The sequence below is a fragment of the Lycorma delicatula genome, chromosome 1 (assembly GCF_047948215.1).
Source record: "Lycorma delicatula isolate Av1 chromosome 1, ASM4794821v1, whole genome shotgun sequence".
Lineage (NCBI taxonomy): Eukaryota > Metazoa > Arthropoda > Insecta > Hemiptera > Fulgoridae > Lycorma > Lycorma delicatula.
Genome location: NC_134455.1, coordinates 291,424,829 through 291,449,049, shown reverse-complemented (window position 1 = coordinate 291,449,049; position 24,221 = coordinate 291,424,829). Strand labels below are relative to the sequence as shown.

Genomic DNA, 24,221 nt, shown 5'->3' with positions numbered 1-24,221 from the left:
CACCACACAAATCACTACAAGTATCAAGAGAATTAATGAGTTTTTACTCAAAAATCACTGTTAACAAACTTAAAGATGAATAATTTGCAATAGAAATTTTAAACAATCATACGGATAAAGTACAGTAAAATATTGAAAATGCACAATATACGTTACGGACTATTAAATTATAATCGATACAGGCCTAAGGAATTAATATACTGTAATTAATTAATATACTATAACTAATATACTGGAAAACTTATAAAAGATGTTTCCTAAGTAAGTGGTAAAGCTTTAGTTACCACTAAATGTGTTTTCATACAAAAATCTTCTAGTATTTTGTATAATGATACAATTTTAGTCAATTTCAACGTTGGGAAATCAAGCCAGCTTTTTAATAAAAGTAACTTTAAAATTATGTACCATTTACATTTGTTTGGTAATTAATTTTATTTCTCTCAAAATTAATAAATTTTATGATAAAAAACATAATTTAATTTTTATCAAGGCTAACTTTTTTAATCAAAAGTACGAACTGATATTTTTAATGTTGATGGATCTGTAGAAAAATCTCCGAAACATGAAATACTGATTTTTCATATAGTTTTTTTTTTAGCATTTCTAGAGCTGTATAATTTACGGTTTTTAATACTCATAACATTATTATAAACGAAATATTAATAGATTATTTTTAAAAATGTGTAATGACACGTGGAATTCATTGGAATTATAATTTAATTAATTCGTTTTTTGTTCGGGAATAGTGAATTTTGAATCCTTGTAAACAGTTTTATCCAAATAACGTATATTAAATGAATATTTATTTACATGTATTTTTATTTCGTTGTAAGAAGTAAGGAAGTATTGTGATCGCGATAAACTTCGGTTTTCGCATTTAACGGAAATATCCATTTTGACCATCCCTGGATCCATTTTGACTACGTTCGGCGTGTCGTCTGTACGTACGTACGTACGTATCTCGCATAACTCAAAAACGATTAGCCGTAGGATGTTGAAATTAAAATAGATTTAGAACTGCTGTAACATCTAATTGTGCATCTTCCCTTTTGATTCCAATCGACTGCACCAAAAGCATCCACAAAAACCTAAAATCCCCCAAAAATTGGATTTTGGACTTTTTCTTAACTGTAGTAATAAGATCTCATTCAGAGCTTTTCAGTACCATTTTTTAAGTGGTACTTATTTTCATTGGCTCCGGAGTTATAGTCAAATAGAATTTTAATTAATGAAATATTTGAATCTTAGGGGAAGACGCAATGGATCGAATCAGACTTCGTCTCCTTTTTTTAACATTTTTTTACATTAAATACATTGATTTATTAATAATTATTAACCCGTGATTGCAAAAAAAGGTTTTACAATAAATAATCAAAAGAAAATCAGAAGTTATTAGTGAAATAAAATTTTACGTTCTTTTAAAATCGTGTATATGTAATTTAATAGGCTTTATTACATATGTGTATATGTTATAGGTTTGGTGGAACATCTGATTAATTAAAAATTAGTATTTAGAATAGTATTATTTTTGTATTTTCTAGTTAAAATCCAGTTTAACTTTATTTAATTATTGTGAAATTTCTGTTTAATTTTATCTTTATTAAAGTTAACTACAGAGTGACTGAAAAAGACCTTCACAAGAACATCACACTAAGGCATACATGCTCAATCATTAATAAATTGCAAAAAATTCCTGTATTTTTTATTTTATTACTTCCCTGATATTAATAAGTCGGGGACTTGATCATCATTTCGTTTATTTGATTTTTTTGTCAATAATTTAATCGCTCTTTGGTTTGATATAATTCTTCTGATTATATTTGTGTACACGTTCCCTAGTTTTCAAATTCTTTTTCTCTTTTTATTCATCATCATGTCTTAATCTTTTTATTCTTTATTTGGTTCTAACATTTTATTCCTTTTTATATTTGTCATCTTTTCTTAATTTTTTTATTCTTCCCTTGTTCTTACAATTTTTTCCCTCATCATATTAATACTTTTGTCGTTTTTTTGAGATATATTTCTTCATATTATCTTTCTTTTCCTGTTTGATTGTTTCTATTCCATTTTTAATTATCCACCAAATTATCCAATAATATAAACTGGGTATTTTACACCGAAAGGTCGAAATTAATATTTGTAACCAGTATACAGGAGTTCACTAAACGGAATATTATAATTATTATTAACATTTATTTATACGACACACCAGAAATCTGAAACTTTTTCATCAGCAACTCATGAAGATACGAATTATAGTGATCTGGTAATAAAAGAAATAAAGGGACTTTTACTATATCCTAATATTTCATATAAGATTGTTGGATTAATAATTGTATAAATGCTTGTTGTTAATAAAAACTAATATTTCAGCAACTGTATTATTGTCCACTTTAAGAAGAATTGGAGGATCGTATCTCACTTTCAAATGAAATAAGTTTAAATGAACTGCAGCAAAAATTTTGAATATGTAATTTAATAAGCGTACAAGTAAGTCAGGTGGTCACATGTAAAGCCACGTGGAAGTCACGTATTTAATAAAGAAGGAAGTCACGTGGTGTCCACATTAAATTTTTAATACAAGTTAGAGTGTCTGGAGTTAAGTAATTGCGGGATAGCCATAGGACGGCTATCTTTTTGTGATAAGAGAATTAGAAAACCACTTCATTCCTCTCTTTCCCTAATTATCAGAAACGAGTTGCTTATAATTTTAAGGTTAAATATGATATAATCGTTATGGTTAAACATTTTTCATAGATATGCATACTATTACAGTCTGTAACACTTCTCTTCTGTGTATTGATATTTAGGTTAAGTAAAAAGCAAGTTTTTATTACTTTAATAAAATTTTTAAATTTAGAAATATTTTCTTTTAAATAAGTAAATGATTATTAATACGAATATGTTAAAAATACGGTCAAAAATCTGGAGTTTTATTAACTATTTATTCCGTTCTGTAAGAAAAAAAAGAGAAAATTAGTATTTTTTTTGTGAACAAAATTTATGATTTTTCATTTTAAACCATTGAAATAAAAATCTAATTAATTATATATGTGAGTATATATTCTTGTAGAGAAAATTTCAGTCGAATTAAGTAATTAAGGAATAAAATTCTTACTTGTAGCAATATTCTAATAATATTCATTGGTTTTATCACGGTCAAAAAGAAGAATTTGTTATTTTTTTTTTTAATTAAAAATGTTGTAAATCCAGTTTTAGCTGTGCTGATTATCTTGCGCTCTTTTAAGCCATAAAAAAGTTACTTAGGGAAAAAAAAATCAAATTTTATTATTATAATGAAGAACATATGCCAGTTTACGGGCTTAAAAATTCAATTTGAAATAAAAATACGATAAACTGGTTTAAATATTATTTTAACAGGTTCATAGAATATTATCGTAATAGGGGATGGGAAATGACAAATGAAATTTTAGTAACTAACATCTTTGTAAAATACACCTACATAAATAAAATAGCAGAATATAAACAAAAACAAGTTATAAACGAATGTAAAGGTACGATGATTAGGGTTAACATATTAAAGATATTCATTAAAGAAAAAAATGGATCTTTTTACTTCGTTATATATCTCTCAAAATGACAAAAGAAATATAACGAAGTAAAAGTAGTGTAAATCTTTTTTCTTTAATGAATATCTGTAAAATATTTAATTATTTACGACCATTAGTATAACGAACACGTCGCAAGTCCTCTAGCCCTGGTTAGTGTCTTTATATGTGTGAATCGTTTTTCTTTAAATTTATGTTTTAGTTTTATAATATTCGTCAGTTCGGTTTTTTTAATGTCTATTTGTAAAAGAATTATTTTTGTTTTAAGCTCGAAACTTATGCGTAGGAATATGAAATGTGACTTTTGTAGGGTATAAAGAATATCATGCCTGATCGGTTTTGAACCCGAGTCTTCTGAATGATAAGCCGAGACGCTACCAGTCGGCCACGGATTGTTTACCTACTATCAATAAAAAAACATCTTAAAATTGATTATTCTAATTCTTCGGTTAGACTAAGAAATTTCATAACTTTAGATTTTGGACAATCTTTATATCCAACTGCGTTCATACGAATCTAATCTTAATTTAACTTCAAGTAGAACTTAAATGAAAACTAATTAAAACCATATCACAGTGAAATGAGAGTTATCATATCGATTGAAGAGTTGTTTTAGTTTAAACGTAAAGTTAAGGAATCCCCGAGGGAATTTTCCTTTTATACGTTTGAAACTGACTGCTGGCAAAAGAAACAGACAGAATTCTACGTAATTAAATTGCTATATAGAAACTGACAAGTATTAGACGATAGAGATTTCCGAATTCCGTTTCAGAAATAATATGTTAAAATTACTTCACAAGTGCTAGGAATTAACTATGTTAAAGAAGCTGGCATATCTCGTATAAGCGCTAAAAAGGAAAACTTAAACTTTTATTCATAGAGGTGTGTGAGCGCACACACAAATAGATTCACGCCTGTTCATCATAACAATTATTTTTTGTAAAATGCTTTTAATTTATATTTACTGTTTTAGTTTTATCAATTTAGTCAGTTCAGTCTTTTATACTAGATAAATGGCAGTTTTCCGTTCATGCACGCGTCAGCGCCATTTTAACTTTAATATACAAACTTGCCTAAAACAGCCTATTATTATTAATACATCTGTAGGTCTAACATTTTTAAAGGTATTCAAAAACTATTAAATTAGAAAGGATTTTTACTTTTTTAAATATTATCAGAATGATATATGGATGTATCTGAAATTCTTTACAATCTTCACATCAGCAGGGAAATCTTTTTATTTCACTCTATATATCTATATATACATAAATTCTTCTGTTCGTAATTCACTATTTGTAAACAGATGTTTAGGTAATATCTGGTAAAATATCGATAAAATCAATTATTCAAATATTGTAACTTTATTAAGGAATTTTACAACTTTGTTGCTTTAAATCAGAGTAATAAACAGTTTTTAAAAAATTTTACCTAAATTAGATATTAGTACCCACTGGAAGACGGTCATCACAGATGGACTGCGCTTAATCACTGTGTACCTTAATACCATATCTAGTCTACTACTCATAAATGCAGTCGTTATTCTTATATATGTACTGCATAAAATATTGAATATATTATATATATATATATATATATATATATATATATATATATATATATTATATATTATATTTCTTACTTTTTTGATTTTAACCTAACTTTTTTTAGCATGGCTACAATACTGATCAAATATTTTTAAATTAATGTTGCAAAATAAATTTTATAATAAAAGTACCAATTTTATTATTATTTGTAAGTTATCATTTTTTTAATTTTATTACTTATCAATTCCATTTATTACATTGTTGTTATGATAAGTTCCCTTAATTTTTACTCTTACAGTTTATCTTAATAATAATTTATGGTTTAATGTTATCTGCCATTTAATTATGTTTTTTTTTGTTGTTTAAGTAATGCATAAAAATAGAAAGGTGGTATATTTATTTTTATATTAGAACTTTTTTTTAAAGAAAAATAAACGTTGTTTTTTCTAGTTATTGTACTGAACTTCTGAACAGTGGGGTGTAAAAACAAAATCATTTTTTGCTTCTAATCAAATAACTATTTATCAGATTATTATTTATAAGTAGTAATAACCTTTATTAATTCTAATATCTTATGATTTAATCTCGATCCATTATGATAGATCTTAAAAGATAAGTTGTTACATTACAATAGATTATAACTTTTCCCTGAATAAATTGATATAGAGACACAAGTTATATTAGTAACTTATAAATAACAAATTTTAATTTTTGTTTTAACAATTTTATCTCTTAAATTCATTACTTAGTTAATAATTATGAAAATTAGAATTAGTTTTTAACGATATGTGTTATACAGATTAAAGTATTTGAGGTTCTATTAAATTTATTATATGTAATAATGAATAATTGAAATGTTTGACAGATCTTTCAAAATTTTATAGTATAAAATAAAAAAAATATAATTTCATAAATCATAACGTAAGTTAGCTAAAATGTGAAGAAAAATGAGTCAACATATTTTAATTCACCTTTTTCCTAATTTTTATTAATTTAGAAATATTTCGGTTCGTTTAATCTGGTCGATTCTATTTTTGTAATATTTGTACTGATATGTCTTGAAACCATTTTGATCTTTGTATAGTAACAGAAAATATAAAATTTATATAAACTGACAGAAACAAAGAAAAAACGATAGAAATCATAAAAAACAATAAAACACGAAACCTTTCCAAAAACATATTCTAAACTATGATACCACCCGTATTATAATCTATACTAACAGTACTAAACGATTACATGTACAATATGTTAAACGTATATATAAATTTAGAAAAAAGCATTGATTTAGGAAAAAAGATCCGAGGTTTGTTAAAAAATCCTCTCATAAAATAATAGAAGTTTTTAGTATGATTGCTTTTTATGTAAAATATTAATAAAGTAATTTATAATTTTTTACATCTAATATAGCTGATTCAAAAATTAACCCGTGAATTTCATTTAAAAATTTGTAAACAAGTACACAATACCAATAAGGTAAAGAAAATGCATTTTTTTTTTATAGTGGTAATAATTATAAATTACTTTGTCTATAAACAAGCAGCCCTACCATCATTAACGTTATTATTGCCCATATTTCAGCTTCATCTCTCCTGTGGTTTCACATTTTAGCAATTTACCGAATGCTCATAATTGCAGATTCATTAAATTATATCACCAGATGTTAGAGATTTTAAATTAAATTTCGTTCTTTATTTATTTAATGTAACTTAAAATAAAGTTACTTAGGGAGGAATAATTATAAATTAAACCTTATTACGCCTTTTACTTTCTATTTCCATGTTAACTGAAGTTAATTGTTTTTCTTCTCGTAATCTTTAAAAAGGAAATGTGTTTGTAAATTACTTTTAATTTTATAATATCGGTGCTGCATTTTAACAATTTTTAAGGGTTTTGATTGTTAATTAATTTTATTTCCATTTTCGATAATTTCTACAATCAACATTATACAATCTAAAATTAGAATTATTTAAGAAAAAAAAATCTATATGCTCATTTAAACCATCTCGTAAAAAATTTTTAACGAAATTCTAACTCAAATATAACAATATAAAATAACAGTATGTAGATGCAAAGGGATTTATAATAAAAATTTGGAGATTAAAATTAAATTCAGAAATATATACATTAATGATTATTATATTAGTCGAATTCTTAGACCCGATTATGGCAGTATCGGTATATAAACGGTTTGCTTAATGTACAGTCAATAATAATATCTTTTGAAGTACATAACATAATAAAAATGTAGAAGTTTTTTAATAACCTGTGTTGTAATAATACAGTGGTTAAAATAAGATTATAAAAAAAATGGCGTAAGTTTAACTAAAAAAAATAATAAAATAAAACAGGGGTTTTATTAATTTTTCACAGCAAACAAAATAATAAGTGCAAAATAAAAAGAAATACTGTTTACAAGAATTAACTAATAAAGCAATGTTGCTGGGAGAGGCATGTGGCGCGCTCATACACTACTGGGTGCAACTACATTCTACTGCAGCTGGTGAATTTATTTTTATTTAAAATCTAATATTATACCAAAGGTATCGATAAAAATAATAATTTTATTAGAATTTTTACCTGTTTAAATTGCCGGATGGCGCCATTAATTCGTAGTGAATCCGCGGCGATCATCGCGATTCCATCACCTGGTTCTCTTAGTTGCCGTAGTGAGGCGCTAGGTGTAGCTGTCGCATGATGGTGACAACATTGTTCTGGCTGAGAACTCTGTCGTATAATTCGTGAACTTGGTGAAGTTGTTAGCAAAAGGGGTGGCGGCGGGTGACCTGATCTTACGCTCTCTCTTGATACCGATCTGGCCATGCTTTGTGATTTTCTCCTTTCTCTCTCGCAATGACACAATCCTGATACCATTGCTCTTCCTCCGACCATACCGCTCCTGATTCGAGATACCTGTCGTAAAAATTATAAAACGTACAAAAAACTGAACATAAGCAAAAAAGCAAATCTACAACTAAGACAGCAATTAGCATTGATATTGTATGTAATTACAAGTGTGAGTTTGTGAGTGTGGGGTGGGTCTGGGAGGGAGACAGTTCTAGATAAAAGTTTACAATGTTTTTCAACCGGTATAAACCGTGCTTTATTTCTTGTAAATCAGTTAAATAATTTTAACCCAAATTTTTTAATGTAATTTTATATAATCATTTGCTTTTCTATATTTTGAGTGACTGCAAAATTTGGCGTGTTGCCGTAAATATTCATAGATTTCTTACCTTAACAACAATTTTTTTTTACATTGGTAAAGTGTGTGGCTAAATTAGCATCAAACAGCATTTAAAATATGTGCTACAGCTTCTTCGTAAAAGAATCAACCGATAGCCTATCAATGAAAATTCACTTTTAACTAAAGAAATGATGCATAATACGAGTCTGTGTACGTAATCCTTATATCCTACATTCTCCAGCTCAGTATTATTACTAATTAAAAATCCCTTCCAAAAAAAAAAAATATATATATATAAACGGGACACATAACTAAGGATATTACAAAATTAAAATTACACAGTTACAATACTGTCGACTTTTATCTATCCAGTAAAAAATAATTCCACATTTGTTAACTTACAAAATTTAACTGAACTAAATTTTATCCGTCAGCCTTTTTTAACTTGTTAAATATTATGAAAACTTATTTCTTACGCCAACTATAAAATAAATTATCTTCAAAAAAAAAATTTATATCAAAACCAGTTCAAAAATCTAAAATGTGGTTAAGTTTTTCAGTTGTAATTGTGTAAAAATAAACAACAATGCTTGAAGTAAATTTCTGAAATATTTATTTACAAGCAGCACTTTACTGTACCAAAACTCGGATTGCAAACTAGAAGCAGCAATTTCAGCGATAGTAGTTTAAAAATAATTTTTTTATATGTAAGTACTAGTAACTTATTATTATTTTTACGTTCTGCAGTCAGATATCTTATTTTAAATGCATTTAAATATAAAAAAAAAAATATGTGGAGGGTATGAAAGTATGACGAAATATGTAATATAATAATATGAAATATGTTGAGAAACTATGACGGTAATTTTATCGACAATTTACGCAATTACCAATTTTACGGTAAAAGGTTAAATTTAAAATAAAAAAGAAGATATTTTCAACTTTTACAATAATGGAAGATACGGTTCTCAAAAATTACATTTCACTAATAGAAAACGGGCTGTTTAGCAGTTTAACATACGTCTTATTTATATTTTATCTTTCTATATTTATGTGTGTGTGTCTTAGTATACCTGTTTACTTTTATTTTCTGTAATACGCGTGTAAAAAGTTCTACACAAAACGTATTTCATGTTTCGGGTGTTTATTATTAATTAAACTTTAATTAGAGTAGTGTGTTGTCCTTCCGTTAATAAATTTATTTTATTGTAAATAAATATTTTACATACTATTTAAATTTTTTAAGCATATATTAAAATAACTCCTTTGTTTTTATTATTTTAACTTTGATAATGCATTGTTATTTGAATATTTGTACGTTTTATATAATAAGTTTTAATTAAATCATGACATTATCTAACTTTAACATACAATTAAAGAAAACCACCTAAATGGAAAAATACTAGTAATTTCTATAAATAATATAAAATATTACGTAAAAGTATACAGTTTAGTAGAATATAGTAAATTTATTTTTATTCTTTCTATTTTTATTCAAGTAAGGTTGTCTGTAAAACGAAAAATAGCAATAAATAGAAGCTTGAAAAATTAATGATACACACGTAGGTTTTCCACCTGGTGCATGCATCACAGGAAGGTAGAGTACAAGTCATTTTTATAAATGATGCAATCTTCTCTTTATGTTCATATAGCGAACAAAGTTATATTTGTAAATTAATTTTAATCATTTAAATTGCTAAAATGTAATCATAGAAATGCCATTTCATGTTTTCTTTTTTTTTATATGTATATCAATGAAAACTTCTTTAGAAAATTAAAATTATCTGTTTTTTTTTATTTTTCATTCCTAAATTATATTTAAATTAATTATTAACTTAAATTATTATTTTAAGTTAATCAGAATAAACTAAATCATCTCACATTCATCTCAGTCCTCGCGTTATCCTGTAAAGTACTGATTTACAAGGTTATCCGACAAATCTGGACGTGAGGTGTTGAGTTGTGGGAAACAGCAAGTAATATTAACATAGAAATCATACATCGCTTCCAAAGCAAAGTAACGAGGGAAATTGCACAGGCACCATGGTTCACGCGGAATGATGAAATTCATGAATATCTTGAGCTTCCGACAGTTGGTGAGGTTGCGCGACAGCGCAGTGTCATATACAAGCAACGACTTCACGTCAACCACTTTGCCATCAATCTGCCATGACAGTTTGATGTTTGACAACCTCAAATCTTGTGGTATTGTTTTTTATTTATTAATGTTTGGTTTTTGTGGATTATGAGGAGTTGGCAGAAATATTTTTTAAGAATTAAGGTTGTACTTTAAGATTACTTATAACTACTATTATGATTTGCTTATTTTGGGAGTTCCTTAAAAACCTCTTATTACATGCTTCTTGTCAAGACGATTGCAAACGTACAATCAGATCTATGGCAAAAAAATGTTATGTTTAAAAAGTTTCCCATTTAATAAAATGTAATCCTCCTGGAAATGTAATTTCATCTTTTCTTACTTTTTTATATGCATTAATAAGAAATGATTTTAAAATTCTGAAAATTCTTTAGAAAATTAAAATTATATCTATTTATTTTTCATTAATAGATTTATATTTTATGCCAATTATAGCAATCAGATCTATCGAAAATAAATGTTATCATAACATTAAAATGTTTAAAAGGTTTGAGTCAGGTATATCGATCGGTATTTCTGGGTACTAAATATTTAAACGTATTTCAATTTATTGACTGATGATAAAATGCTTGGTAATCAAAAGCAAAATTAAAAATATGAATTTTAATTGCTGGAGTGAGTTTGCTGAAGTAATGATAAAGTGAATGATGAGAAAGAGACAGAAGACATTACGAAAATCAATTTTTTTAAAGGATAAAAATATTGGATATCTAAATACTTATATGAGCCGGTAATCGAATAGAAGTTAAAAAATATCAACAGATCTCTAAAGAAAATAATAAGTTTTTTTATTTTATGAATGACAACCTTTCAGAACCACTATCTCTAGGTCTATTTATATAAATTTTAATAAAAGTGCTCTGGTAGAGTCAGAAATTGGAATATGGAAGTATTTTCGACCTATACGTAAAGTTATTTTAAAGCACGTATATCCGTTTTAGTTTATTTATTATCAAAGATGTAAATTATTTAGCGCGCATTTAAAGAATACTGAGAAATGTAAGCAGCGATTATTTTGAATAAAATATTATAAGTATACTGTTTGTAGCGATATTTTCAGCTATTTTAATCATAAGATTGTACAATCTTTTTTGAACAATCTTAAGATTGTTTCGTCTATTTGTAGTTATAAAAATGGAAAAAAAAGTTTAAAGAGGTAAATTATTTTGTAATATTTTTAAATTACGATATAATGTTATTTTCATCAATTCTATAAAGTCTGCTGTACCTATTAATTTTTTAATTAACTCCCGTGATTCAATTAACGTCTACAAATTTGGAGATAGAAGAAATATAAGAAAATCTATCAGTAGTTGTGTTTATAGAAATAGTACGCATAAACATTTTAGCCCAATTTAGAGAGTAATTAAATCATCTATGGAAATAAATTTGTTTCGCTTTATTAGAGGAATATTCTAATTTTTTCTATAATTTTGATAAGTATTGCAAACTTAAAAATATTCTTCAAACTTAATTAAAAAAAATATTACAAATAATATTATATCCACTTATAACATTAAAATCAGTGAAGAAAATTACATTGATTGACAGAAATGAAAAGAATTGGGGATTTAATTATTATTTCCTTAGAAATAATAACTTTGGATTAATAATAAAAAAATTCGGAGATAAGAAAGGAAACAAAATGTATCATTTTAAATAAATTTATGCTTATAAATATTTTTTACCGAGCAATCGTTTAGAGCGATCAAGTAGAATAGTTTGTTTTTAAAGTCAATAGTTTTTATACAATTTAATATATACAAAAAAATAAAAAAATACCCTTTTGTTGCAATAAAATTTGAAGAATAATAAATTATTGTTAGATACGTTGTGTTTTTACTTCTTTTTTAAATACATTAGTCTGAAAAGAAAAGATAATTGTGGGGTATTGTACTACCATTACAGTTAATTTGTTAAGAAATTTATATTTATGAAGCGTGGATGGAGGAATAAAATATATCCCAACAGTAATTTTTTTACTAACCAACAACCAAATTATACATTTTAAAAAACCATTTATCGTTGATATAATAATTTAACAAATTTACTGTTAATATAATTATTTCGAAAATGTTTTGAGTATTTCCGTTATATATTGTTAAAACGAATGTAAAAGAAAGTATGTCATATGATTTTAGGTTTCTATAACAGGATTTTTATGATGTAAAGACTATTTTTCAAAAGATTGGCTGGTGAAGAAAAATAAATGTGTGTGCTTAAGACCACACGGCTGAAGTCAAAAATTTTATGGTGATCGTAAACGTTTTGAAGTAACATATTTTATTAATGGTTTTAATATTTTTTGAACATTCCGTAAATGTGAGAAATATATAAATTTACTTACATACACGATATGTGCGTTCAACAGAAAATTTTAAGTTGCAATATAACAGCTAGAATTATAGCAAATATAATACAGAAAATGTTTGCTATAGTTTTTACTATTTTACTGTACCTTAAAATTTTCTATTAATCGCAGGCAACGACTAAATTATTCTTCAATAACATTTTTCAGTATTAGATCGATGATACACTAAACATGTACAGAGTAAAATAGGTATATTAGTTACACACGAATATATTACACGTACACCAAACAACAATTATTAAATCTATTTAACGTAAAACAAAACACATCCAAGCACAGACCCCGTACCGGCCTCCGTGACGCGAATGGTAGCCTCTCGGCCTTTCATCCGAAGGTCCCGGGTTCAAATCCCGGTTAGTCATAGCATTTTAATTTTTGGCTAAAAATCATTAATATCATTCTCTGAAACAATACCTAACGGGGGTCCCGGAGGTTAAACAAAAAAAAAACACAGACCACGCGCTATTGACCGTTTCTCTCTCTCTTCAATAAGGGTGGAGTCCCCAGAGTTAACCCGAATGAGCGTTTCCCCTCGGAGCCTGATAGATCATATTTATTCACTACTCGGCAGACTATCCCGCTTTGCTAAATTTCGTTCGCCCGAGTCTACACTAATGAGCGTCTGACTTCAGAGACTTACGAATTAAGACGTTTTCTGTGCTCCTTCAAAAGTCTGCAGTGCATCTAAAGAAGGTTTCACTTCAGTTATGTACTATTACAGATGAACAATCAGATTTCCCGTATTATTTTTAAAAATATTAACAATAATATCTCTAAAGTCGGACATTAATGGATTTAAATAAATATATTTAAATATAGTTTATTGGGGATAACAAATAAAATATTGTGATTGAGTTATTCTGTTTTAATTTTATACTTAAAAATAGAAAAATACATGAGATATTATCCTTGGTTATGTATGCAGCTCTACGATATGAGTTGCTTGATCGTTCTGTCAGTATATCAGTTGTCAATACGTAATTCTTCAAATTGTATTTATCTATAGACAACGTAAATTAATTCGCGATGATAAAGATAACAGTTTTATTAGAAATGTCTACTGAGCAAACAAGCAACATTTAATTACATTCTTTTTTTAACTAGTAAGTTTTTTTAATAATGTATTAATTACTACATTGGTAATTAACGGTCTTTAAACATTGTTTTTTATAATCTTCATCATTTTAATGCAAATTCTTTTAAACTACATCTTCCATTCTGTCCAGTAAATTTGTTTATATTTTTTACATTCAGCTAAAAATTTCCAGTTTTAACAAAAAGAATCATATGTTTACATAAAATACCCGTGTAGTAAAATCCACTAACAAAATAATCCTGGAACACTAATCAAAAATTGTAGGTCAACAAGAAAATAGCAATATTGACAACAAATATATTTACTTCTGAAGTAATCATGATGTATTTTATGAATATTTAAAAATATTTTAATGTTATAAATTGAAAGTTCTGTTTTGAAATTTAATTTCAACAAATTCTTCCCAAGATTAGCTTAATAATACATTGAATCTCAATACTTGGTTTTCAATTCAGTATTAAATGGCTACAATAAAAGCATTAAGTTTTAAATAAGAACTATATAAAATGTGTGTTAAGGAAATATTAAACAGTAAAGGTTTTGATTTAAGAAATTTTTTCATACAATTATTGTCCAGTATCATTCATAAAATCCAAACCAAGAGATTGATAAATAATTTTTGGAAATGAATGCAAATATTTTACATAAACATTGTCACTAATGTCTTCATCATATCTCGTATAAAAAAAGAATGATAAATTTATTATATTCCCTCTCCTTAAAAAATTTAAGCGCCAAAAGAAAAATGACATCTTCTAATAGCAATTAATGTACTGCTGAATACATACATACATACATACATATATGCACAAGTGCGCTCGTATGTGTTATGTAGTGTAGCAGCCTAACATTAATATAATTATTCATTCACCATTAAAATTTTAATAGCTGTAATAAACTTTATATTATGTTTTATGGAATATTTGCAGCAGATATAGAAATTATATCAAGTTTATTAGAAAATTATATTGCAAATATACAATGCAGGAACTACATCGTTTAGACTGTTTTATGGGCTGCTTTATTATAACATAACTTTTTACAATACAATGTATATAGGTTATGTATCCCATATGCTACACAACCACACGTGGGATAGAATATAATAGATAGAATATATAATTTTACACGGTTTTGTACGCAAACCTCGTGTTTTATATCGCAGGCGGTTCTTTGGAAAATAAACCTAAAACTTTAAAAATAGATTACTGAAATTTTTACAGTTTACAAAATCTTTATTAGTAAATTTTCCGCAAATGAAACATTTACTGGACAAATAAAACAAACTTAAGATTGAAAGCAATAAAATCTTATATATTTGGTTTTATTAACTTCAATGTAAAACATTAACATTATTAGTACAATATTAATTAAATGAATAATTAACAAAAAAATTATTAGAAACAAAGAATCTTCCTATACTTAAAAATATCACACTTTGAAATTTGGCATTTATTATTAATGAGCTTAATTTATATTTTTGGAAGAAGTTAATTTTAACTAATATTTGAAATAAATTTAATATGAATAAAATTTGAGGTTATTTTGTTTAGGTATGTCATTTTCATGCCGGCCATGTTGTTTACGGTTGGTGACGTACTAATTACTTTCTGTGATTTAAAAGAAAGTTAAAAATTACTCTGTTCCGTCAAAAAGATTTGTATAAATATCTCTTATCCATTGACAAACTATGTATGATTTATAGTTATATAATTTATTTTCGGTTTTTCATCTCTCGATGAAATACAGAATTATTTCAGGTGGAGAATATTTTTTTTTAAGAGTATATTACGTATTCATGAAATTACATTTATAAAAATACCTGATTTCAGTCTGCGATTTCATATTATAGCGGATATTCATCAAACCGGAATACCAAAAAATGTACGTTACGCCAAATATTTGTCAAATAAATTTTTAATAAGATTTATTCTTGCAGATAAATGCGAATATATTTTTTTCTAAAAATAAATTCAACGTTAAAAAAAGCTGCGTATGAAAATTAATTAAATATCTCTTACAATTTATCTAGAAAATATTGCGTGCTTTGTTTAAACTTATTTGTTTAAGTACATTATTTCTGATTAGTTTTTTAAACGTTAAAATGGGGGTATTTCCCGTTAAATATGTTTCATTGAAAGGTAAAATAAATTTTAATCTGATGAAAATTAACGAGTAAGTTTAGTAAAAATTTAATTACAAGTTATTGCATGTTAAAATAAATTGCTTATCGTTAAATTGTAACTGATAATCTTGTTTCATCTTCTATTTTTTTAACGTTTCGATAAGGAAACAGTAATAATAAAAATTTGTGGATAAAAATCAATTCTATATGGAAAATTATACTCTATTTTTATTAATTATTAATTTTGCCAAATAGGGTAATATATTTTTACAGGATGTAATTTAAGTTAATTGCAAGGCTCATCACATTTGAATATAGTATCATTAATACTGACATATTTATGATTTTTAATGTCCTATTTTTACACGATTGCCCAAAAAGGAGTATAATGTTTTTTTGGGTGTATGTATGATGTGTGTGTGTTTATTCAACTGTATCTCAACAGCCGATCCGATTTAAATGAATGATCTCGCGTTGGAATCCTTACGTTTTGGTGGGTGACTTACGGTAGGTACATATCAATAAAAATATATGTATTTTATTAAATAAACCAATCATCACTATCAACTGGTAACAAACTGGGTGCCCTTGCGGCGCTGTTTTGGGAGATGAAATGGGGTGCTCATAATATCTCTGCAAAGAATCGTCCGATATTCAAAATTCAATCGCGATATTTGTTAGTAGATTGAAGGCTAACTTTTGCATGCATCAAGTATACTCTTGGTCTAACATATCACGGGTAATCGGAAATGTTGTTATATCTTTGCAACCAATCTTTTGATTTTCGAAATTCAAAGAGGTATTTGCTAGTATAATAAAAAATCACGATGAAACCAAACCAAAACAAAAATTAACTGATATACTCTGAAATGGACCTTATTACACGGCTGCAAAAAAAGAAGTATAATGTATTAAAGTGTTTGTATATTTGCTCCACCGAAGCAGCTCAACGGCTGAACCGATTTACATGGATGATCCCACGTTAGAATTCCTTACGTTTCCGGGAGTGTCAAATGCTATATATTTATATAAATATGTACATTTGTAGGTATATTTAAATAAATTAAAAAAAAATTGAAAAAGATTATACTATATCTAACAATATATACGAAATTGTCACCGTACGCTCTTTAATTATCCTATATTAAACAACAATCTTATTTTTTGGCAGTAGTATTTTTTTTTAATTTTAATAAATATCTGTTTATTCTATTATTAATATCTAGTTATTAAATTTAATAGAAGTTTCAGTTTAACAATAATAATCTCAGTTATTGCGAGAAGTGAAGTATGATTAAATTTAAATCGTGGTTCTAAAATCCTCTTTTATTCTTGTTTGGAAATGTATTAGTGTTGACTTAATTCAAACAAAAATTTCAATATCATTACAAATATAAAGTAAAAATAATATCTAAGAGACTTATTAAATTAATAAACAATATTTATTGATAAAAGTTATGTTAATGAATGAACTGATATGATTATATAATTAAATTTATTCTAAAACTCTATAACTGAAATTATATAACGGCATAAATATTTGTATGATACAGATATCTATTGATAAACTCTATTATGAGATTTATTTAACTATTCTATTTCAAGATTTCCCAAAGGAATAAAATAAGTTATACGCGACATGAAACTTAATTTTGAAACTATGCCTATAAAGGAATCTTATACGAAATTTCAAAGACATTATTAACGGAATTTAAATTGCATACCATAAAATAACTTATCATATTACAAGAGTTATTTCATGTCTACCTTTAATTGGAATATATTTTAACAGAATTTTTAAGGTTTATGGAACCCATTTTTATTATACAAAAACGTTTTGAATACGTCAATTGAAAACTTAAAACGACAAATTTTATATTCAATTAAATTGTATGAAATTTAATGATTCCCTATCAGTCACATTTATATCATTACTGCATACTCATGCAAAAAACATTTTTATTTTTTGTATACTGTAGAATATGTTAAAGTAATTTACATACTGGTAACGGAACTGAAAATTATAATTTTAAACAAAAGGAAAGTTGATTTCTACTTCTGAATGATTCATTTAAAAAAAGCGTATACAGACTATATACAATAAGATTAATAGGGAGATATCAAATATCTGCACGTGTACAAGTGCGAAGTACGTTCTATGATTATATATATATTAGTATAATTAAGAATAAGAATAATATATATTAAAGAATTAAGAATAATACTATTCTTAATTCTTTCGGATCACGTAAACATATAATTTTGTTACTCCCGTTTTGGACTTTCAGTTTTATCTGTCTATGATTGCCAATAAATTTATTAAAGATTTCAAATAAAAAAATAGAGAATTAGCCTACTTCTCAGGTTGCCTGCTTGCTTGTATGTTTATTCTCGCTTACAGGAAAATGTATGAACCGATTTTATCTAAAATTAATTTTTGCATTTACCCGCGAAAGAATTAATTTATATATATATATATATATATATATATATATATATATATATATATAAACATTCATATAAATGAATGTTTGTTTATCCCTCATGCGTTCCTATATTATTCATCCGATTGCGATGAAAGTTTGGTGAGTGGTTGAGTGGTTGTGCGTGCGCCCGCGGTTTCTGAATTAGTTTGGACCCGCTAGGTGGGTCGAGATATTTTGAAAAATTGTATTTGTAGTCCGATTTTGCTCATATTCGGAATATATATTAGTTACGTGAAAAAAAAGATTTTTGCAAAAACTATATCCGCTAGTTAGCGCCGGCAACGAGATATTAACGAAACAAACACATATATATATATATATACAAACAGACTTTCTTCTTCTATATATATAAAAGGCTATTTGTGTGTGTCCACTGTAGATTAAAAAACTACTGAACCGATTTACGCGCGAAAAAAAGGGTGAAAAGGAAAAATAAAAAAGGGAAATAAGGAAAAATGGAAAAAAACAAATAAGGAAAAATAAAAAAGGAAAAATTGGAAAACGGGAAAAGGAAAATGGAAAAGGGGAAAAAAGGTCCAAATGGGGAAAAAGAGGGGAGAGAGAAATAGGGCACAGGGATAACAGGATAAGGCAAAGGTAGGTAAGTGAAGAGTTAAATTTGGGAATTCCGTAATGTTAAATTTTTTAATGTTTTATCAATCTTTCAGTTGTGTTCATTTAATCTATAAATATAACTAATTGGAGAATGAAAGTATTCTATTCGTGTTTTGTAAAACCAGGATTGCTTATTTTCCAAATTTTTGTGAGAAAATTTCTTAGTGTTTTAAACAGTTATTACAATTAATAAACAATTAAAGCTTATTTAAAATCATTCATAAGACAATCAAATAAAAATGTAGGAAAAAAATATTTAAAGTACAATTATTGGGTTTTTCTAACTCACTTTTTGTCTATTTAGAATAGTTAAAACATTTTCTTACGTAATATAGAAACTCCCATGAGGAAATATTTATCCTAAATGTCAAAGGAAAGAAAATATTTCATATAAACATAGGCCCACAAAGTTTGGTTTTTTGTTCTGAACGCTGAAATAATTTTTTCTAAGATTTATATTATAAATCAAACCCATAACAAATTTCTGTAGCCATCAATTACGGGGTAAATTTTATATTTTTTAATGTTACCATACGAGTTTACAAAACTTAGGTCCCAGAGCTGTACCGTCAAATTATTTTGGATAAATTTCAATAAAAATAAACTGTGAAAGAACACTTTTAAGTTTGCAGAAAATAAACTTTTTTAACTTACTAACAAACTTAAAATACTTAACAATAAAATACGTAGATAATTGGATTTTGAGCGAATTGATGTAAATTAAGTGCAGGATAAAATAAATGACAAATATGTTTTAAAAATCAACTTTTACTGTAAAGGATATAGAAAAAAGTGAAGAAATTACATTAGTTCTAAACTTAATAAAAGTCATAAGTAATGAATTTTAACATAATTTAAAATAATATTTAATTCTTTAAAATTAAAAGACACTGATTAAAAGTTTCTTCTTCATTGGTTATAGAAACTTATGTCAAAGCTCTGTTGGTTATTTCTTCTCTTTAATAAAATTTTATTTTTTAAACTTTATGTCACACAAATAGCAATCAAAAGGAATTCATTTAATCATGGGAACAAGGAGTTCGATTAATCTTTTCCATTTCTATCTGATCGGGTAGGTCAGCTTTTATTGCCCTCTAATTTCGTGACACAAAAAACAGCAGTTATCAGTTTGAGAAAAATATTTATAACCATATCTTCAAGTAGTTAAGTTTCAAGTTTTGATTTGATTGAACTGATATTTAATATTTTTTTGAATGTTTAATTATATTACTTCGTGCATAATCAAATGAAAAGTTAAAACTATTCTTTAAATTATTTATTCAATTTCTAGTAAAAATAGAATTCATTGTGTAAAAATTATTCTACAGTATTTCGGTATTCTTAAATTCAATTGTAAAAATCTAATTTTATCTGACTTCTTTGAAGATTTTGAACATCACGAATGAAAGTGATAAGAATTCTTTTTGTTTAGGGTCCTGGATAATTCTTGATTATTTAGTAAAATTATTGAAACTTTCCTGCTCAAAGAAAAATGCATCTAGAGCTGATTCTGTTCATGTCTATTATATATATATACACACACATACATACATATATATATATATATATATATATATATATATATATATATGTATAATATATATATATTTTTTCCAACCGTAGATTCTTCTGAAAATTATTTAATGGTGCAAATTTACCATTTATTAATCATTTACAATCATTGGAGATGATTCCTACGGTTGTAAATGACAAAAGAAGGAGAAAAATAAAAAATAAAAAAAAGCAGTTATTATACACTGATTTCTTTGTAAAATATTAGCTCATATTCTTGTTTGGAGGTTGTAAATTTCCAATAAAATAATTATAAATATAAATAATATAATTAATTTCAAAATTGGAATCGTGATCTAAAATTATGCATTACAAATAAAAAATCAGGTTCAGCTAGTAAGTACAGTTAAAGTACAAATGAATAGGTTAAGTTATTATGAATGAAATTACAAAGAGGTGTTAAAAAACTCCTCTTTAATTTAAATTTAATTAAGATACCTTCTATATTAACAAAGGTGTATTAAGTTACACCAAATGTTTGCTATTATAATTATTATTACTATAGGTGTAAAGATCACTTACAATAATTATAAACAATATGTCCACTAATTCTACCACATAATTTTCTTATTATTATTTGTAATTATTCAATAATTAATTACGTAAAAATATTACAGGGAGAATACGGGGTAATTTTTAAGCGGAACTTATTTTCTAATAAATTTAAATATTGATTGTAAAAAAATCCTTGTTTATAACAATGAGAATGAGTTAAAAAGTTTTCAACATAACTGCTTTTAAAATCGAAAAATTGCATGTATAGGAAGATCTATAATCTACGAAAATCTACAGTATGAGAATCTTTCGTAATTGTCAACTTCATGATCCACATTTAAAAGAAAGCATAAAATACTATAAAAATTAACTATAATTATTTTTATATTCATTTTTTATGAAATCCTCTACTGATGAATGCTAATTACATAATTTCATCATTATATTTATATACCTTTTTCTATAAAATAATATCGATCGTAAATGTTTTATCCCATCTTTTTTTACAATTATATTAATTTGCTCAGAATTAATTTTATAATCTTAATTAAATTTTTACGTTATTTTTATACAAAAAATGGAGTTTTATTTCAAACATTAAATTCTTTGTTGATTATTCACTACAGTATATAAAAAATCTGTGATAAAAGGAATAAATTGCATTTAAACCAAAGTTTATAAATTCTTTGGGTAAATTAGCAATTAAAATCATAAAATTTGCCCATAATTAGCAACCGCAGAAATAAAATATGATAATATGGATTATTAGTAAACGAACTTTCAGAAGCTTAAATTTGAAAATATATATTTTCATATCTGTGTTTTTCGAGAGATATTTTCTTTATTTTGACTCCTAAAATACATTTTTGAATTACATCCATTTCTTTAAAAGATGGTATACACCTATGAAAATATCGTTCAGGGATAGTTATATCGGCCAACTAGACGAGTGATACTCCATGACTGCAAAGAAATATAACATTGTCTCAACTAATTGTATTTTTTCTATTAACATGTGCATAATAAACATTATGTCCTGAAAGTAATAATATGAAAACTTTCTTCCCCATAAAACATAAAAATGGAAACTTTATTACAAGTTTTATTTAGCACAGCTGCATAGATATAAAACAAAGCATAAAATTTCACAATAAAGAAAATACAAAAATTACAATCAGACTAAAGAATAAAAGACCAGTGCGTGCTGTGTGTATGTTAGGTAACATTGAAATCACTGAACCTTTTGTTCAGTGTATAAATAAAAACAAAACTAAAAATTTTATAGCGACAGCGAATACCGGGCTTTCATTGTTTCATTTTATATAATATTCTTTGGATAACTATTTTTATAATTTTTTTTTGTGCAAGACATATATAAAACAAATTAAATGAGGAAACTATAAGAGGTTATTATTTTTTTTATTTAATAAAATAAAATATAGTTTCTGTTGTTTAGAAAATTAAATTATTATAAAGCTAATTTGACGAATTAATTAAAAATAACGAGTAGAACCTACACACACGCATCAAGTTTAAACTCAATCACCACTGTAAAAGAGCTAATGGAAAATACAGAAAATAAACATCATTTCGAATTGGTTATGTTGTTTGTTATCGACGTTATATTGAGTGTAATTTAAGAACGTCTCAACTAATTTTCATAAAACCTTTACACGCACAACTTCAGATAGACTAATACATAACACATATATTACACTGAAATTGATCTTTTAATTTTGAAGACTTTTGAACCACAAAACTTTATAAATGGATGTATTTTAGTAATCCTCATACCTCAAAACTTAAAGAAAAATCATTTTCAACCCTTAATCCTACCATGCGACTGAAAAAAAAATACCTAAAATTTTGGTTATGTTGTCTGTTGTCGAACTTAAACTGACCGTTATTCAAAAATGATTCATCAAATTTTCACATGCACAACTTCAGAATAAGTAATACTAGAGCATACCAAAATTTCAATGAAGCTGATTAAGTAATTTTGGAGATTTTCATTCCAGTTACATTTACTTTTGTAATAGGAACACACATTCAATCATTCACTCTCTCTCTTTAATGTGTATTACTTCAGTAAGTAGGTACAGTCCGAATAGTTGGAAAGGCTGCTTACTGAAATGTTATTTATTATTTTATAGTAGTTACTATAGTAGTTTTAAGTAGTTACTATTCTAAAATGTGTATAATTATCATTGTTCAAAATTGTTTGTTTTGGTAGTATTTTATCAGTAGTTTTATAGTCACTGAGGTTTCTTTCTCAATCAAACAATTCTTGGAATTTATAAGCCGGTTTTAAATATATTTCTCATTTAATTCTATGGGCAATTACATGTTTAGTTTTGTCAGTGAAACAATTAATTTGAGGAAAAAATTTCCAAATGATTACTAGAGAAATAGACGTTTTAAGGTCTGTATCGAAGAAATAAATACCAAATTGAAAGATTTTGAACGGGAGTAGAGGTAACATTCCATATTTTATCATGCTAACGAATTATCTTACCAAACTTTTCTTTCAAGTTAGTAGTATAGACTTTATACTTCTGTCGAAGTAGAATTTGCAAAAAATTACATTTATAAAAAAATTTGTAAAACTCGTTTTATCTTGTTTTCTTGAAAATGTTTTTTTTTTTTTTAATAAGAATGTAAAATAGGAAAATTTTAAATTTTCCATTCATGTTGTAAGTATACTTTTAATTGTTGTATTGTTGTAACTACCAAAACTCAGGTGTCAGTTCTTCGTAGGCCAGAATATAGCGCACCATCATGGTTAAAATTAAGTAAAATTTGTTAAGTGAATTGTGATTACACAGTAATCTAAATGGTATATTAATGTTTTACGTCCACAGCATTTTGAATTTTTTTTTTCAATTAAAACACGAAGAAATATAATATATATTTTTTAATATACAAGAAAAGCGGCCTAAAATGAACGAAACACTTCACACGCCGTCTCTTTTATAACCTAATATTAGGAATGAACTACCCCTG

At 26.0% G+C, this 24,221-nt stretch overlaps 1 protein-coding gene across 1 annotated transcript in view; it reads right to left on the bottom strand.

Annotated features, from left to right (window-relative positions):
* The window catches only part of SK (small conductance calcium-activated potassium channel), a 1,178,465-nt gene that overhangs the window by 1,108,588 nt on the left and 45,656 nt on the right, over positions 1–24,221 (bottom strand). Inside the window, exon 3 of the mRNA XM_075354908.1 lies at positions 7,694–7,989. Coding sequence (XP_075211023.1) covers positions 7,694–7,989 — 296 coding nt within the window. The remainder of the gene's footprint in view (positions 1–7,693; positions 7,990–24,221) is intronic.